This window comes from Microchirus variegatus (assembly GCF_963457635.1).
Source record: "Microchirus variegatus genome assembly, chromosome: 3".
NCBI classification, from domain to species: domain Eukaryota; kingdom Metazoa; phylum Chordata; class Actinopteri; order Pleuronectiformes; family Soleidae; genus Microchirus; species Microchirus variegatus.
Window position 1 is genome coordinate 29,044,231 of NC_139804.1, and position 19,761 is coordinate 29,063,991.

The window sequence follows — 19,761 nt, forward strand, 5'->3', positions numbered from 1 at the left end:
ATAATAAAACAGTGCCACCTGCAGACTGTTCTGAGAATGCCACAAGGAATATTTACAAATTGCAGTGAAAGGTAAATTGTGTTGGTCATCACACCTTTACAAATTCTCATGATCTTCTTTAAAATAATGCTTTGAAACTTTGAAAATGCTGATCCCACAGAGCTGAAACTGAAACGCATTCGTTTGAGGTGTTAGGCCTGGAGAAGTCTGCTGCTGCAAGAAAAAAGGTGTCACAAATAACAGCAGTGAACACAGAAACACATTGTGAAAGGATTTATTTTGAAGGTGTCTTTGTGTTTGTTAGCATTATCATGATCACACACAGCGATTCTTATGAAATGTTGGTTCATGGTTCACATGAACTGCACTTATATTCCCTCCCCTCCCCCTCATCACAATTGCCAAACATTATGTACAGTTGATTCCAGTTGATATAAAATCTTCACACCAAAGTCTGCAAAGACACCGACATGCGCTCAACGTTCAAAATTCATTCACGAGTATTCACAGACGTAGGAAATAAAAAATATACAAAAAGTCTCCACACAGATACTGGGTCTGACTTGACTTGACAGCTGTGGCTGTTTCAATAAAAATTATCTTAAAGTAACAGGGAATCAAGGCAATTTTGTTAGAGGAAAACAATTGAGTATGAATGATGAACAATGTGCACAGCATTTCCAGTATAAGAGCCACTTGATATCTATATAACCGTGTGCAAAATTGCAAAAACACAGAGGTTAATTGGACACTCGAAAACGACTGTAGGTGTGAGTGTGAGAGCGGACGGTTGTTGCTCTGTGTTGGCCTGATGATGGACTGGCATATTGTCCACGGTGTCCCCACGTCTTGTCCTATGTCCAGTTTTTATTTTGTTGTTGTTGCATCTCAAAGTCAAATGGATCATGACCTACATTCGCTTTGTTTTAAAATTCAAACATGATCTTATTCGCGTGTTAAAATCATGTCATATGGGTGGCTCTGAAATCATGAATGGATGGAAAAAGCAGCAACGACTTTTTCAAAGCAATAGGAAAGTGGGAAAACACACATAAAACAGCCCAAAGACAACAAAACGTTATATTCCTTATGAGATTATAGATTACAGTAAAAATGAACATTCAAAAACAGGTTGCAGACTCAATGTGATATTCATTCATCTCAATCCGTCCAGAATTAAATCGTCCAATCGTAAAGTAGTTGTTTCTTGGCCAATGACAACATGATACTTGTTTTCCAATTAGTGCACGACGTGACCATCTAAACACTACATCAGGCCACTCATGAAAAACTGAGAATGTTTTCAATCAAGTTCAACAGATTCTCCGTAATTGTGTTTAAGCTTTTACACAAACCTGCTGATATCAGGTCAGTCAACCTGGAGTCATCTGTGCAGAAACAGTGCAACAGTGGAAATGCGCAGTCTTTCAAAATCCTAAATGTCTCTATTATTCCTACCACCTGAGTATCGGAAGGATCAATCTCCCACGCGGACCGGGTATTATCTATTCACTAGGACGCTATTTTCCTATGTTGCTACTTTCCGTCACATACTGCCGCCAGAACGGACTGTAAACTTTACGAAAGCCAAGGCACAGTACTGGATTAAGTCTCCCCCAAAGGCTCGGACACTTTAATGTAGCAACGTTGTCTCAAAAAGAATCCAAAATTAATGTTCGACTCGGACGCTCAAAGCAGTAGTAAAAGAAAGGCATGGTGAAGTGGAGCGGGAGGTGGGGATTGTGTGAGAATAAGCACTTTCATCAAGAGTTCATTACACATCCACTAAACGAGGATTTGGACTTCACGGCTTGACCTCCTCAGAGCGGCAGGACAGGTGTCGGTCTTCAAGAGCACTCAACGGCGCGGAGGGGGGGGGACAAAAGATTAGCAGGACCCAAAAACCAGTCAAAAGGATGGATAACAGGTACAGGACTGACTCTTTCTTTGACCTCTGTATCTGGTAGAGATCCAGAAACCATTTAAATAAAAATAAAAAACAAGCTCTGCAGTCTCCATACAATCATGTTCTGTGATATTAATTTAGACGCACTAATAACCACCGTGACCAGAAGTTGAGTGCTCAGAACTTGTCGCCTTAACAAAAATAAGTGTATCACTTGTGTTTCTGTTATAAAAATAACAGAGAGGGACGCTCCTCAAAAGTTCAACCTGCTCCTCGTAAAGGACTTGAGAGGGAAATCAAAAAAACAACAACAACAACAAAAAAGGGGATGCCACCGATCTCAGAGTTTGTTGGCATACAGCGTGTCCTCGTCGCTTTCGCTCTCGTCCTGGAACTCGTGGGCGAGCAGCGACTTCTTGGAGCCCATCGACGTGAGCCGGATTTCGTCGTCGTACTCTTCGCGGTGCTGCCGCAAGCGGTGGAAGCCGTCCTTCTGGCGATTGGACTTGGCTGCGCACACACACCAGATGATGCACGCGGTCACCACCAGCGCCGTCATGGAGGCCGCTGCACACAGAAAGACACGACAGTGCATCTGCATTTAGAGAGGGCTAATTTTTGTTTCAACATTATTTCACATCTTTGGGCTGTGCTATACGGCCAAAAATATTATTATATTATACACTATAATATTTATTAACTATGAAGCTGTTGAACACACTCCCAAAAAGTCACAATAAATGGTGCATAAGTGAAATGTTGCTAATACCTGAGCGTTAAAAACGTGTTTATCTTCATGGACAGAAATTTCACATATCTTAAAATATGAAAAGCAATTATGTTTCAAAAGTATGCTTAGATTGTGCAAACATTACTTTGATTTATACTTTGTTATATTGATACTGCTAAAATATATCAATACAGTGCCAATAAATGACTGCCAGCTCTAATCACACTGAATTTGACAATAATAGTAAAGTTGACCATTTCTAAACAGTCAAAACATCAAGTTTAAACTGCTCAAAAACTATGTGTCTTTGCCATCATCTGTGTTAAAGATCACAGGGTTTAATGATCATTTAAGATGAACTGATCAGCAACATTAGCATGACATCAGTGTAGCCAAAATGGCATATGGTAAAAGGCTCCGTTTGTACTTATGAAGGGTCACACGGTGCATATAATCAACGCTTACCTGCACTGGCCACCACAAACTCTCTGGGCAGTCCAAAGATGCTGTTGTCCATGTCAAACTCGATGGTAATGGTGCTTGCAGCTGCAGTGGAAGAAACAACCACCTGGAAGACAACAAAAAAAAAATACACCAATAATACAACCCACTCCAAAAATGCCTTTATTTTTAGGCCTCGGAATTGATGTGGTAGCTTTTAAATATACATTTTGGTCCACAAACATTCACAGGCTTAATAAAAAGTACATTGTTGGCATGCACATTTTTCAATAAATCCAGATCAAGCTATTGTGTTTGGTTATTCAACAATTCTCGAAGATATGTTCACAAACATAGAAAACTGAAATGAATCTGAAAACACATCAACAAAAGTAACATAAGCTCTAGCACATGTTCTTATCCATCCTGGCAGTTTCACCACATGTAGGTAAAACACACTCCACTCCACCAGATCCACTGAAGCTACACACACACACACACACAAGTGGGTTTGTTAATGACTTAATCAGCACTTCTCATCTGCACCTGTGACTGCTTGGTATAATGAGGTGCAGGTTGCGACTAAAATGGGATTTGAGGTAAATTACGAGAATCTCAGCGCAGTTTAAAAACATGGGAAAAGTGAAATCCAATCTCAGGAAAGAAGTATTTCAAACCCTGTGGTTTACGACCTGATTCAGTAATGTGGTCTGAACACACACCCAAAGAGTAAGTGCACCTTTTGATCTGGCATCTTTAAATGTGTCTCACTATCTCAGTGGTTTGCTGACAGAGCGACTTATCTCTCCTTTACTTTGCAGAGGTGTGAGATGCGTCCTTATGGCCTAAGACGAAGTATTCGATGTCCTAAGAAATATGGGGAATCTATTAAGGAGAGGACGTCAATGCTGGCCCCAAGTCAGGAACTGGACTTTGTGAGTGAGCAGAGTGAAGCACACACCCAGAATAAACCACTGGATGACAGATATTTAAGGAACGCTGCTGTTGTTCCAGATCTGAAACAGACCTGTGATGAAGAAGCCCTCTGCATTGAAGAGAAAACCTGCAGCCGTGCGCCAACTAGTCAGTCTCTGATGATCCACGGCTTCACGGTAGCAGAGTACCAGCAGATGTATCATTCAGTGGTGGATCCCCTGCTCCTAAGTCACTGCGGGAAGCTCACAGCCTACAGTCTGGAGCTGGGACGCAACATTAAGGAGCAGCTGTTTACAGAGCTGGCTTACCCAACGCTTCAAATTTCAGAGCAGCCAAACAGGAGAGTGGAGGTGATGGAGAGATTTTGTGTGCTCCGCCCGACACCGTTCATAGACGTTGACAGTTGAGGGGAACGACTGTAATGTTCCCACAGACTTTCTGCATGATGGATTATACTTTATTTTTTTTAATTCTACGGTTTCCTTTGTAAAAAAAAAAAATAATAATAATAATAATAATGTGGAAAACAGATCTTCATTTCAAATGTTTTCTGAACATAATGTGTTGAACTTTTTTCTTACGAGCATCAACCTCTGACATAATAATGTTCTGTGTGTTTGTATAATAGAGTGTATTTGTTTACAAAAGGGACAGAGCTGATTTCTACCTTTTCATCAGTTAACATCATAAAACTATACTCGGTAAAAAACTAGTCCATGTTCTTGAGCATAAACATGAGAGGCACATAATTGAATTACACTGTTGAGTTAAACATATTAAACATCAGTGATGTAAACAAACCATGAGTCAGATTAATTGTGATTTAGGATTAAATGCTGTATAAAAAAAAACCCAGATCATAAAATGTAGTGGGCCTTACACACACACACAACTGGATTTTATATGCACATGCCACCCAGTTGCTACTTGACAAACAGTTAAGTGATTCATTCTTTTTTTTTTTTTTTTTTACCACACGTGTCACTCTTAATGAGGAACAGTACGTTCCTAACCCGCGTAAAAAAAAAGAAAAATGTGTACCTCTTGACGTTGTTGTTGGTAGCCGTCGGCAACGGCTTCAATAATGTGGTTTCCGGGAGCCAGCAGTGCGTGGAAGTAGCCGTCCTCCATAGTAAACACTCTCACACCCCCGTTGAGTACAATGACGGCCCCGACAATAGGCTTCCCACTCTTGTCCCTCACGGTGCCTCGCACCCCTTTATGCACCTAGAAATGGAGGATAAGTTGGATAGGACCGATGACAATTAGATTCTGTACAGGTAACTAGGGAAATATATATTAGAATATCATTGTCTTCAAAATCAATATAAGAAAGATTCAGTATATACGCTACCTCTAAAAAGTTTGGGGTCACTTTTCACATTTTTGGGGGGGTAACTGAGAAATGTCCTTATTTTTGAAGGAAAATCACTTTTCTTGTGGTAAACGACTATTCTAGCTGCAAACGTCTGGTTTTTAATGGAATATGTACATAGGTGTATAGAGGCTCATTTCCAGCAACCATCTCTCCAGTGTTCTAATGGTACATTGTGTTTGCTAATCGCGTTAGAAGGCTATTGGATGATTAGAAAACCCTTGAAAACCCTTGTGCAATGATGTTAGCACAGCTGAAAACAGTTTTGTTGGTTCTTTGACGAAAGAAAAGTTATTATTTTGAATAAAAATCATTATTTCTGATCTTGTCGACTGTATTTTCTATTCATTTTGTAACTCTTTTGATGAATAAAAGTGTGACTTTTAATGGAAAACAAAAAATTGTATAGGTGACGCCAAACTTTTGAACAGTAGTGTATATATACATTTTCTTTTATAAAAAATGATCACACATTTGTGTCTAAACGTCCAAGAAACTTTTTTTTTTTTTATCAATGTTAAAATGTCAAATCATGCATCATACCTCCACCAACATGCTCAGGAGCGACTTCTTGTTCTCAGCCCAGAGCGTGGCCAGCTGCTCAGCAGGAGGGAACAAGCAGCAGCCAGTGTACACAGTGATTTCTGGACAGTGGCCAAAGTCCATACTGAAATCCTAGAAGGAGACGTAAACAGAGAGCCGAGGCGTGTTTCGTATCTTTATTTTGCTTCCTGTTTGATTGGACGTGTACTGTAACTCTTAACAACAGGAAATCAACATTCTGTTTAACTCGGCTGACAAATGAACAGCTTGAACTGCACTGCTTTGTGGAGAAACTGACCTTCATGCTTCCCATGTGGCTTTGTCTCTCTGCTGCTCTCATTACTCCATCAGGGACGTTGTCCGCTGAGTGACAGAAAAGTTCTTATTAATGGCTGACATTCAGCACCAACATGGCGGTATTTGGTTATAGTATTATTAATTACATACTCTGCCCATTACTTGAACATCCAGTGACCCCAAGGTGCATCGTGGGGTGGTTGTTGGCGTAAACACTCGCCAAGTACTTCAATGTGCCCTCGTTTTCAACTGGAAATGAATGAAATACAAACGCACAAATATGAAGTATGGGACACTGCTACACTTTTGTTATTCTCTGTCAAATCAGCGGTCAGTTTGTCGTTTTCTGCCGATTACGTTTTGGCCCCAATGCACAGCCTAAATTGGGATTAAAGAAAAGGCTCCAATGTCTTAAAAATCAAGATGGCTGAGGATTTATCTAATCCATTTACTAAGCTGGCTGTAGAGAAAATATTGTTTTCCTGGCTCAGGTTTGGCACGAATGTGACGAGTGAAGGTTTGACTTTTTCAGAGCATGAAAGCTGTTAGAAATAAACCAGTTAGTCTTTGTCGTATCTTAAACAGATCTGAGGATTTTTGCATGAATATGGTGTTTTATATGAAAGAAAATGGGTGGATTCTATTGTGACTTAATGTATTATAAATCATGTGAGCTCAAAAAGAATATTTTTGCAAACATGACACAGAAAGCCATAGTGACGTTACCAGACTGGACAGGCTTGTCATAAGGGTAGGTGGCAACAAGGGCGCCTCCATCGAGGGCGACGGAGAGAGTGTAGCTTTTCTCTAAAATCAAGTCCATCATCGCTCTGGTCTCTGGTTGAGCCTCCTCCACACGCTGTGATGCATTGCCTTAAATAGAAACCCAACGTCACACATCAGCACCGTCTTTGCGCTACAGTACATATGAGCAGTGGCATTAATCTATTACAGTAATAACAAAAGTGAAAGCTGACCAAAGAAGTCTGTGTCCAGGTCCTTTCCGCGAGCGTTGGTGAAACCCTTGATAGAAGTGCACTGCTTCTCAACAGCCTGTTCTCTTCCATCTGGGTTGACCAAGGGCACGATGATGATCTGGGTCTCATTGACCAACTAGGAACAGGGAATCACAAGCAAATGATAACAGCACACAAGAGAGAATTGTGTGTGTGTTTAAAAAAAAGGTAGAACTTGCTGATGAGACATGTACAGTACAATTTGAGAGCACTATCAAGGTGCACAAAAACTCACCTTGGTGATGGCTGGGTTCTTGCCATAATTGATGCACAGAAGGGTCGCAAACTCCAGCAGGAGCTTTGAGCCCACTGGGGCGTTACCATGGATCCCTGCTACAAAGCGGAGCTTTGGTTTTGATGATCCAGTTTCCCCCGGTTTGTTAGAAATCTCCAGAGCCCAAATAGTCCGATACTCCACACTTTGGCCCAAACTGGTCACAGTGGAGAAAAAAACAACAAACAAAATATAAGTCAGAATCATATGACTGTTTTTTCCAACACTGGGCAGTAGCAACAGCAATAGAGGTATGATGTCAATAATGTACTCTCATTGGGAAATAATACATGTTGAATGAGAATGCATGCATACCTGCGTAAAGACGTGATTTTTGGAAAATTAAGAGTGAGGCCCCTCATGAATTCAGACAATTCTTTGTATCGTTGGTAGCGGAAGCTGCTTTCTGTGGCCGTGCTCTTGACCAACTGCTCCAAACCCTGGTCTTGTGACAGTTCCTTGATTAAGCTATGCAGCTCCTTCTCAGACGGGTTCTGAGTGGGTTGGGGTCCGTTTTGATTCTGGCCTTTGGAGTCCGATTGTAAACGGGTCAGCCTGAAGTCTACCACCTCCACTCCCGCTTTTGAGACTGTGGCGTAGGTTCTCACAGGAATATACCTGGACAACAGAGAAAGTTATTTCAAGTTATTAGAAAGCTCATCTTTGTCAGTGAGACTATACCATTTCAATTTGCGCTCCACTCATATAAACCTTACCCATGTGCAGAGGCAGTGATAGAGTAGGTGTTCGGGGCCAGGAGTCTCCAGTAGTCTCCATTAAGGGCTGTGGTGATGTTGTGGTTTATCTCCGCCACAGAAATGGTGGCATTGGGGATCCCCGAGCCCTCTTGACTGTCGGAGACTGTTCCTTTTACTCCAGTGTGGACCTAAACAGACACATTAACATAGTACAAATGACTGGCTGACCTGAGTGACTGTGTGGCAACAAGTTAGGGCAAATGTGAGATTTGTGTTATTACCTGGTGTATAAACTGAAGCAAGGATCTTTGGTTTTGTTCCCAGTAGTTGGGCAGGTCCGCAGACTTGGGATACTTTACACAACCCAATTCAATGGTCACCTCAAAACAGTTGGTGTTTAAGTAGTTCCAGTCCTGCATTCCACCTGAAAATATTGCTAATTTTAAGTCAATCTCAAATCTTAAAGGTTTCAGTTAAAGTCATTATGTACATGCATACATGCTTTATATATTGGGTCAAGTGCTGTTTTCAGCCCTTCAAATTCTACATGTAGTGGCTTGAATTTCATTTAATTACCAACTATACACAGAAATAGACAGCAATGATGTGCCACATTTACACTTCAAATCAGACTGCTAAATTATGCAACAAAGATTTTAAAAAAGCAAATAGCTAACAAATATATTCCATAATTTTTGTGGAAGTGGAAACAACATTTGTCTAAATCAAAATGTAATGTGTGAGGGAGAATGAGAGATGAAGGCATACCAGGAACATTGTACCAGTTTGCACCATTGGTGATGCCATCATCGAAATATTCACCAGGGTACAGGTCCTTACAAGGGTGTCCATTGTGCATCAGAGGATTGTCCTGCACACACAGAAAAAAACCCACAAACCCACAGAGAGCTGAACAATGAGTGCTGCTGTTAGTCAACTTTTCAAACCTTTTGTGTCCCCAGATTTGACAAAAATCACATGACTTCTTGTCAGTGCTCCTCAATGCCACAGTTTGTGTTCTATTACAACCTGAAACCACAAGCAGACATTATCTCAGCCTGAAACAGATCCTACAAGACCGGTGTCCGGTTACCTGCGCGTACGCTCTGGACAGCTGTTGAAAGACCTTGTCGTCAGGGGACTGACTATACCGACTTATTCCTTCTTTGTCATCATCGTAGGGGTAGTTGACCACCAAGGAACCTGCAATACGCAACAAAATGAGAACACGGAGAGAGAAAAATGTTAATATGATGCAGCAAGGTACAGCTTAGGTGCTGATCTGCTGTGACTGTATTTCACCAGGTTTGCTTTTGAAACATATTGTTAAATATCATATCTGTTCTCATATAAATGGCAGGACTCCTTAATATGAAGCCATGCATTCATCTCCAAATAAATCATTTCCAAATACAACTCTGCTGAAGAATAAAAATTGGTGCTTTTACTTTTAATCAGGAAACGGTTGTATTTGTGACATATGTGACAGATATTGATGCTGTGAACTGTGAAAAAAAACTTTTCATTGTATGACACCTTACCTCCATGGAGGTTGGCTGACAGGACAAAGGGAATGCTCTTCACCCACTTCATCACAGCTACAGTCTCTGGCTGCCTGGGCTCTGTGATGGTTGTAAACTGGTCAGGGAAGTTACGGTTCAAGTCGAAATTGTTGCTGTTGTTGCGCCCTTTGTAGCCTTTTACATCACCTGTGAGGAAATAGGTAACACATTATATATATTATATTTTAATCTGTAACCAAAGCATGTTCCTTCTGCCTTCCTGTTTCATGTAGTGTAAGATAAACACAGCATCTCCACCGCCTCCTCTCTACTTCCTGTGAAAGATCGTAGCGGAAAGTGCTTTGTGAGTCATCTCCTCCTTTAGAGGAAGCATGATGTTGCAGAAAGAAGTCTGATCTCCTACTGACCATAAAAAGAACTCTTCCATAAACAGAACGTCATTTTTTCTGTCAATCACATACAGAACAGTATGTATAGGATCTAATTATCCTTGCAAGCGCCTTTTCATTCACAGTGGATATATATAGCAATCATTTCCAGAAAACTAGGTCGAGACACACAGATTGGTCACAGATCTTTTGTTGGGTTGCCATATCGTTTTGCAGAATTTTTACCAGCATTTAAAGGGGACATATTTCTCCAAGTTAACATAGTTCCCTGGTGTCCTAATGAACATGTCTGTGACATGCTTTGGTCAAAATACCATAAGGATGAAGCACCACAGCAGTTCAATCACCCTGCCAAAACAGCCCTGTTCAGAACACTTGGTTTAGTAGTATCTCTTTAGGTCCACCTTAAAAAAAAAGTAAAACAAAACTTAACATACAGGAAACTACATCAGCCACAGAGGTGACTGGGAGCTAACAGCAGTTAGCATTTGGAATAGTGATCATTTGCAGGCTCTAGCAGGCACATTGCCCTCATATATAGCATCTATCCACCGATAGATGTTATATATCCACAGATAAATCCTCTGAGGCTGGAAGTTTGTGTAGGACTCTGTGCTGCACTGTGGAGCCAAGAATGAAACTTTTTGTGGACTTCGCACACTTCCGGTTTTCGGACACCGTTGCCCTCGCCTGCACTCTCGCGTGTTTTACGGACAAAGCGGAACTTCGTGAGACAACAAGTCCAGGAATTTAGCACAATGTGACGTCTCAGTGAGCGCGGAAGTCAACATCGCGTGTTTTATCTCCTGTACTTGAAAACATGAGTGAGTCATCTTTTTCACACTTTGCCAACTGATAGGGCCCAAATATAAGGATTTAAATGATTAAAAAGTTGATTTTGCATAATATGTCCCCTTTAACATAAGAAGTGTTTATGTTGTTAATATCATACATAAAGCGGCAGAAAAGTCAGTAAAATATTCAGAAAAGTTATACTATGCACTTCTGCTCACACTTTATAGTATGTAGTGGTTCTCAATATAAAATAAGAAATACTGGCGCACAGTGTTAGCAACATACACTACAGGGAGGTCAGTCAAAAGATCGAATTACTTGTGCCGTAATATTACACCTGTACTCAAAACCAGCACATATAATTCCGGTGTGACCTGCATACTGAAATGTTTTCCATTGTGTTTTGGATATTAGCCACAGCAGCATTGCTGCCACTTATTATTGTGTATCCATACGTCGCCTTCTCTTACCTTCAACAGCTACCTCATAGCCATCGGGGTTCATAGAGGGCATGATGTGAATGCGGGTGTCGTTGACCAACCGCGTGACCTCCGGGTTGGTACCATAGTTAAGGCACAGGTACTCAATGAGATTAAGCATCAACTCTCGACCCACCACCTCATTACCATGCATGTTGGCCACATACTTGAACTCTGGCTCACCTGGCATGGAAACAAAGAGCAAGAGACCAAATCAAAATCCATATTAATAAAAAAATTAAAAATAAATGATGAGAGATTATTATTTAAAGCCACAGGTTCCATTACACTACCGTTCAAAAGTTTGGGGTCACGTAGAAATGTCCTTATTTTTGAAGGAAAAGCACTTTTTATCAATGAATATAACATTAAATTAATCAGAAATACACTCTTTACATTGTTAATGTGGTAAACGACTATTCTAGCTTCAAATGTCTGGTTTTTAATGGAATATGTATAGAGGCCCATTTCCAGCAACCATCTCTCCATTGTTCTAATGGTACATTGTGTTTGCTAATTGCATTAGAAGGCTATTGGATGATTAGAAAACCCTTGAAAACCCTTGTGCAGGGTTAGCACAGCTGAAAACAGTTTTGCTGGTTCTTTGACGAAAGGGTAAAATTATTATTTTGAATAAAAATCATTATTTCTAATCTTGTCAATGTCTTGACTATATTTTCTATTCATTTTGCAACTCTTTTGATGAATAAAAGTGTAACTTTTAATGGAAAACACAACAAAATTGTATAGGTGACCACAAACTTTTGAATGGTAGTGTATATGTAAACAAAAAGAACATTAAATCCGTAATAACTCTATTATGCTGCCGGGTAAGACATACCATGCTCATGAACAGTGGGGTTGTCTGAGATCACCATCACATAGAGCTCACGATCTTCAACAGTGCGACCAACAGAGTAAAGATGGGTAATCGAGGGAAACTCGCTGTTGTACTTCCGTAAAAAGAGTTCCATGTCTGCATAGTTGTGGTGTCGAAATATCTGGGGCTGGATGGGCTGGTTTTCAGGTGTTGGTGTAAGCGGCTTGTTCGTTTTCACTTCAGGAGCAGTTCCTCCCATCTGGGCGGAGTCGGACAGTTCAGTGGTGGTGGTGGTGGTTGTAGAATCACGGCTTGTTGTCGTGGAGGCTATGGGCACTGCAATGGTACCTGAAGACTCACTGACCACAGGTGCCAAGGTAAAGTTAACTTCAGTGGCTTTATCCTCCAAGACCTGGACACTAAGGATGGTCATTGGTGCGTAACTGGGAACACAAAAACCACACATGCATGAGGACATTTAAGTCCACCTTAAAAGCACTGCTGACCAACAAAAGTCAAAGTCAATTTCAGTGACAAACAGGTCACCCGGGCATTTACTTTGAAACTCTTCAATAGTGAAGTTATACTTTAAAAGTGCACTTTGTAATACAGAACAATTTCACAGGTCTGTTTTTGAAATTAATCGTTGGGGTTGGTGATGACGTGTGATTGCGGTTTGTAAAGGTCAATATCTAGGATGGATGTTTAATGTTTCTTTCCTTTTCTGACATTTGCTGTATGGTGCAAAACTAACTAATCCATCTATCTGTCTATCTATAGACATTTAATTACTTAAATAACAAATAATGACTTATTTATAGCACCACAGGTGGCCATGTCTGTCTGAGACTGAGCTTTCTTGTTTGAGAAGTCACAAGAGCCACATGACAAATGTTGCTTAATTTCAATGTGACCTAAGCCAAGAGTCACTTTGTGACATTGGTACTTGTATCTACATTTGAAAACAAACTTGTGAGTCTTGCGATACATAACCTTTGTTTTTGTAAATATACTGTGCATAGTTTGGCTCACCCTGGGGCCACAGCTGTGATGTTGTATGTTCCCGGGACCAGTAGGCGATAGTAGTCCCCATATTTCCTGGTGGTCAGGTTGTGGTGAATGCCTGCCACTACAATGTTAACGTTGGTGAGTGCAGCACCACTAACGGCCTCCTTCACATATCCACGAACACCCATGTGTATCTGGAAGACAGCATTGTTTTAATAACAAAGACATCACAGTGATCTGGCGCTGTCCTTTAAACAATGAGCTCTACCTTTTCCATGTAGGCGAGTAGGGATTCCCTATTCAGATCCCATTCCTTGTGGAGCTCAGTAGCAGGGGGATGTTTGCAGCAGCTCAGCTCAACAGTGATCTCCAGGCAGTTTCCATGGAGGTAGTTGTAGTCCTGCATCCCTCCTGGATAACAAGCCCGAAATATCACAGAACATGCATATTACACATGGTTTTTAAACATTCATTTTACACATACAGAATACCAAGCTAGGCAGGTCTAAATCCAGGAATTTAACTGGTGTGCACAACACTGATGCCAGAACAGGACTGAATCTGTCCTTGTCTCTTCAATGTCACTGTTTAAAGAGGGTGTTTAACGTGGCAAAAGGCCATGACATCTTCAGTTTGCCAGTCGACCTAGTATGTCAGTAAGGCAAACAGACAGAGGAACACAGGAGGGGAGGCTGTTTAGTGGGCCATCCCTCTGGAGCGACAGCAGGCAGCCAGACGCTCCCTGGCTGGAGGGTTTCCATGACTGCCTGCTGTGTGACCACAACAAGCCCAATAAAGCAGCCGCTATTTGCCACTTTGCACAAGTAAAAAGTGAAAAGGCTGACGCAAACACCAGACAGTGACACATCACCTGAACAAATCCGAAAACATAAATGAGAAAGAGAATTTTAGTACCCCAGAACGAGCCAGTTATTTTTATATCAGGAGACAGTTCGGCTCTAAAGAGGTCACCATTTTGGACCAGCCTGTTTTTACAATACCCCACAATAGACCAACTAAAGATGCTTTGATGCTGAATGAAGGCGATATATATATATATATTCTCCAACACACTTGGAAGAGAAGGCTGAGATGAGCGATGTTCAGCTGTACATTGAACCCACAAATATTAGGCATCTGCAACGCACAACAAAGACAGTGTGTATGTTGCTCTTACAGGGGGTTCATTGTGTTCAAAAATGTATTATACAAACAGTGAGGTGCCATGCATACCTAAACCTATTTTATTATATTCCTTTCTGTAATTCCATTACCTGTACTGATTATTTGGTAAAAAAAAAAACATTTTCAAAACATGATCTGATTGACTGCATCTTCCTGGAAGACGTATTGCAGACTAACTTTAAAAAAGTGGTGATAATGCTGTAAAGATAATTATAATTCATCTCTTACAAGCTAGGAGAAGAAAAAAAACCGACAGGCTGCGGTTTGGTACATGCCTCAGCTCTAAGAGAAAACATACCAAAAATACACACCACAAACCAAAGACCTTCCGAGTCATTCCAGGTCAAACGAGGAGGTTGTTTCACTGAAAACTAGAATATGTCTCTTCAGAAGATGTAAAAAAACACAGTCACTGTTGTCAATACAGAGTGTGGGCATCCCTTTTTTTTTTTTAATTCCTTTCCTCATCATTATTAGGGCTCTTGGTTTTAACCTTTCGCCATCACTCCTTAATTAAACACACTCACTCTGTCACGTTTGCAAAGGGAGGTAGTTCTGGTAAGAACTCTTCATGTGCGGCGCTTCCTCTTTTCTGACGATAGTTTGCGACGATTAGTCACATACTCAATTATTCATCAATTCATTGCCAATTATTTTGATATGACAAAGAAGTCAAACTTCAAAATTCAAACTAATGAGGAGATCCTCATCATTCCGTGGTCTGAGAAAACGTCGATCGACGTTTTGTGACATCTTATGTTCCAAACAGCTAATCAGCTAATCAATTCATCAATTCACCCCCCCCCCCCCCCACCCCGCCTGTGAGTCATACACTTCATAACGAGATCCTTTTGTCCACTGTCTTTGAAAAGAATTACTTAGGTAAACATCCTCCAAATGTTGATAGAGTGCAACAAGCACAGCCCCAAACTTAAATATCATGTGAAACAGACTCAATGACACACCCTCAAATTACTTCTAGTCAGACAAGGGTGCTAGCAGCCAAGCTTACTGTGGAACTTAGGTGAAATGACGGCAGAATACAAGAATATACAGTATAAATATCCCATTCGGTCTAACAATAAGAGGAGAAAAAAGATTCAACTAGCATGAAAATGTAGGTCTGGGTTTGCTCAGACACTTACAGGGAACTAATGTTATCAAAGCAATAGAACTTGTATATTATTTATAGAATAAAACCACACTCTGGACATTGTTCTCTTTCATGTCTGAAAGCAGTGACATCTAATCCAGCCACTACATGTTCTCCAAAATCCACATAAATGGAGATGGTTGAGTCAGGGAGGACATCTGTCATTAAAAAAATAATAATACAAAAATTATCAATATATGGATATGAAAGATAAATGCCAAACAATCTACTACGGTGAACCCAATCTGGAGCAGCTGGAAGAGGAGGAAGACTCTCTAGGCCTAGCAAGTGAAGCGTAACGATTTTCAATAACGTGCACATAACAGATTATGAGTCAAGATAACATGCTGTGTTGGAACAAGCCCTGATGGCCTCACAAAAAGCCCTCCTGTTCTTGACTTCAGGTCCTGGCACTCAGCCATGACGACTCATTATGTCTCCCGACATCTCCTGCTCTTATCATCGACCATATTACCCATGACATTTCATCCACACCGAGGTGAGTCGGACAAACACAAGCATTGTCTAAGCGACTGATTTACACCTGTTGTTGTTATCACCATCATCATAAGCTATGAACATCACTGTTGCTGCTGAGAGGTTTAATTAACAGCATAATAAAATTACTTTTCTCTGTTGACCTTATGACTGTTCCAGACAAGAAACCACCAAAACCAAACTGGGTTATCTGCAGCTGTAAGCCATTTTCTACTTTCTGATGCCATCTAAGAGCATGTGCTTTCTGCTCTTATTTATTTCCTTAAAATGCACAGTGTGTGACAGGACATCGAGCTAAGAGCAGACGTGTGGTTGCATTTTTGCCTTTTTCTCTACGGTGTTCCCCCTGCAGTTTCAGAGTACCTATTGTACCCATCCATCCATCCATCCATCCAGTGTCTACCACTTTATCCTCACCCCTTGTAAAAAGTCACCACTGACACTCCCCCCTCCCATCCTGTAATCCTGTTTACAAAATGAGTGGAGTTTGTAAAGGAAAACTTGAAATTAGATTTGAACAGATTTGTTATTTTACGTTCACACTGACATCGCACTGTCAATTCGTAAGATGTCCACACATCATCACCCAGTTTAGAAGCCTAACCACTGTTACATGAAACTGTACATAACAAAGCAGATCTGAAATGGAGTGCAGTAACCTAACATCCACAGTGAGGACTGAACTTGGGAGCTTTCAGTTTTCTTTCTGTTGCAAACAATGGCACATTATTTCAGATGAGATGATAGGTAGAGAATGTCATATCTTAGACAACAACAGGTTTTCACAATAATAAAATCAAACAGCATAATCTTACCTGGTACATCATACCACTGTGCCCCATTGGTGATGCCATCTTTAAATGTTTCCTCCATGGCATCAGGACAGTTGGGCTCACCGGTCTTCATCACAGGGTGATTCTGGGAATACACCAGCGCCAAGTACCGGAACAGACCGTCCTCCTCTGACTGGCTATAGTGGCCCTGTTGCCGGTGTACAGCTGAGTCATCATAAGGGTAACTGGCAACCACAGTGCCACCATGCAGGTTTGCTGACAGCACAAATCTGGACAGAAAAAAAACAGGTTTGAACTATATGTCAAATTTATGTAGTGACAAAACAGACATTTCTTGATATGTGTTTTAAAAGAAACTGTTATTGCTCCTCCAGTCTGCAGTCGCAGTGAATTCAAGAGGACGTCAAGTCTCAAGAGTATATTATATTACTGGTTACCGGTTCAATTCCACCCTGTGGCCCTTTGTCGCATGTCTGGCCCTGATATCCCTTCACGCTATACTCTTATATCTATTAAAGATAAAAACACCCTGAAAAATATATTTTTAATAAAGGTGAGAAACCAGTACTGCTCAGCAGCTCTTGGATTCAGCAGTGCTTTAACTACATTAATATGCGTGGACTTGGCAGGAGTGGATTCTTGTCTCTTCAAATTAACACTCAGTTTACACATCGTGCTATTCTGGTGTTTGCATAGTTACGTGTCCCTCTCTACTGCTGTCCTGAGGCGCTAACATAAATGGAAATTAGGTGGCAAACTGAGTTACTCATTGACAACTATGTTGATCACTCTTCACACTAGGGCTGTGGGCAAAGTAAGCATCATGCGGTTTACAAAATATGGTAATATCCGTCTCAACTTCATGAAGCCAAAAGATTTAAATTTAGATGTATTGTATTAAAATAAACGTTTGAGGAGAGAGATGAGCATTAGGATGGACGGATGGAAATGGAGCTTCTGTGAGGGAAATTTGGGATTATACGTAAACCAAAGACTCTAAATCGCATGTGTCAAACTCAAGGCCCGGGGGCCAGATGTGGCCCGCCACGTCATTTTATGTGGCCTGCGAGTGACTAATTGGTCTTAAAAATCTGTGTTGATGTTAAATGCTGCTTTAAGGCGTGCGTTGACCATAAACTACATTTCCCACAATGCATGGCGATTGCGTTACCCGCAAAGTGACGGCATCACCATCGTGGACCGGGTTACATCTATCACGCATCATATTTGTAACTTGAATAAGTAACAGATACAGAAAGTTATTTAGCAATATGTTACGGAGTGGTTACCTTTAGTTTACATTATATTTGGTTACATTTATTCCTTATGTATATGCTACTGTGGCCCTCAGTCAAAATAGTTTTCCCAACTATCCTTTGTCCAGTTTCTAAGAACAAAAAATTCAAATGTTTAACTGTTTAACAAGTCTATCCCCATCTGAAAGTCCCTCAAGTAAAATATGAACAAAGTTCTCAGTTAAGTAGCCCAGAAATTCACCAGGATCATCTTATTCTGAGTGAGTCTCCTCACAGTTTATTGTATTGTATGTAGTGTAGAAACTTTTTTTAGTGTGTGTGTGTGGGGGGGGGGGTTTGTGTGTGTTTCACAAAACAAGCAAAAACTTACTTTTCATCCTGGATCCATCTCATCATGGCCATGACCTCCGGGATGTTCTCTGGAGAGGCAGTAGTGTCGTCGAACTGGTCGGGGAAGCTTCTGTTGAGGTCTGCGTCTTTGGCATTGTGTCGTCCGCCGTTGTCGCCATTGCAGTCTCCCTCTCTGGACTTCTCGAAGCCGTCCGGGTTCATGCTGGGCATGATGTAGATGTCCGTGGTGTTTACAAGCTCGGTGACGCGCGGTTCCTCGCCGTACTTCGCCAGCAGGTATTCTATCAGGTACACCAACACCTGCCGGGACACCGTCTCGTCGCCGTGCATGTTCCCCACGTATTTAAATTTCGGTTTCCCCGGCGTGTCTGTGTGAGGGTCCGTGGTGATCCGCATCACCCACAGCTCCCTCCCCTGCACAGACTGACCTATGCTCGACAGGTTGGCAATGTGAGGATATTTCTGCGACAAAGACTGCAAAAGTCCCGTTAGGCTTACATAATTGTAGTATTTGTCGTAAGTTTCGGCCGTTTCCTCGGCGGCGGCGGCGCTGAGGCGTCGTGCCCGGTCAAGCCTGGCGTCACCGGAGGAGACAACAAGAGCGAGAAGAAAGGCGAAAAGTGACAGTCGTACTTTGAGCAGCTTTGACAGACGATCCCATGTGTTGACCATGTTGACGTGTCTTCTGTTACCGCACCATTGGGACTCTGAAATGTACGAACTAAGACCGGGTTCGGAGATTTAGAGGGTGATTTTGTTGCTCAGTTGTTGTGTGACTGTCTTTGCGGCCCGTCTATTTCCATCTACTTCCTCTTACCTCACCGAGGGCGGGGCTACAATGATGACGTCGAGTTTTTAAGGTGGACCGGCAGAGTTCGAATTCATGTGTAAGTAGGCTACTATAATTCGTTAGGCCCAATGTAGTCACTCACAACCTTCATTTATGGCATTCGAAAGAATGAGATTTGACTCTAAAGAAATACATAAATGAATAAAATGTTCATTGTGTTTATTATGTATATAAATAATTAATACAAATATTTAAAGAATAGAATAGAATTCCCCTGTTCAATTGTCATGTTGTATTTATATTTGTTGTAGCTATCTTAAATTTCCAAGTAACATTGTTGGTTACTATGGAAATGAAGCTACATAGCTCACCTTAACATGATGGTAATGATTGATTGTTTCAATAACAAAAGCAGTATTTCCTCTGCTGTACAGTAGCATTGTTTAGTGCACGTAGGCTCGATTGGGTGTGTAACAGAGGAGGCAGCTGAATTGTGACGTCTAA

At 41.2% G+C, this 19,761-nt stretch overlaps 1 protein-coding gene across 1 annotated transcript; it reads right to left on the reverse strand.

Moving 5' to 3' along the window:
- Nucleotides 1-385: 385 nt before the first annotated feature.
- cpda (carboxypeptidase D, a) lies at nt 386-19,200 on the reverse strand. Its single transcript, XM_083886087.1, has 21 exons — nt 18,487-19,200; nt 16,882-17,129; nt 13,499-13,641; nt 13,255-13,424; nt 12,244-12,665; nt 11,394-11,585; nt 9,758-9,925; nt 9,310-9,419; nt 8,985-9,087; nt 8,498-8,640; nt 8,235-8,404; nt 7,834-8,136; nt 7,480-7,675; nt 7,206-7,341; nt 6,955-7,101; nt 6,379-6,477; nt 6,230-6,294; nt 5,932-6,063; nt 5,055-5,240; nt 3,102-3,204; nt 386-2,473 (listed from the first exon to the last, which is right to left on the reverse strand). Exons 1-21 carry the CDS (start codon nt 19,137-19,139, stop codon nt 2,247-2,249), a joined length of 4,116 nt encoding a protein of 1,371 aa, XP_083742213.1. The 5' UTR covers nt 19,140-19,200; the 3' UTR covers nt 386-2,246.
- Between the last annotated feature and the right edge of the window lie 561 nt (nt 19,201-19,761).

Excerpts from the sequence above, each read along its gene's own strand:
- cpda (XM_083886087.1), bottom strand. The coding sequence starts at position 19,139 with ATGGTCAACACATGGGATCGTCTGTCAAAGCTGCTCAAAGTACGACTG. Across the intron at positions 17,130-18,486 it reads AGATGGATCCAGGATGAAAA|ATTTGTGCTGTCAGCAAACC; the intron begins GTAAGTTTTTGC and ends TTTTCTGTCCAG. Across the intron at positions 6,064-6,229 it reads GCCACATGGGAAGCATGAAG|GATTTCAGTATGGACTTTGG; the intron begins GTCAGTTTCTCC and ends GTCTCCTTCTAG.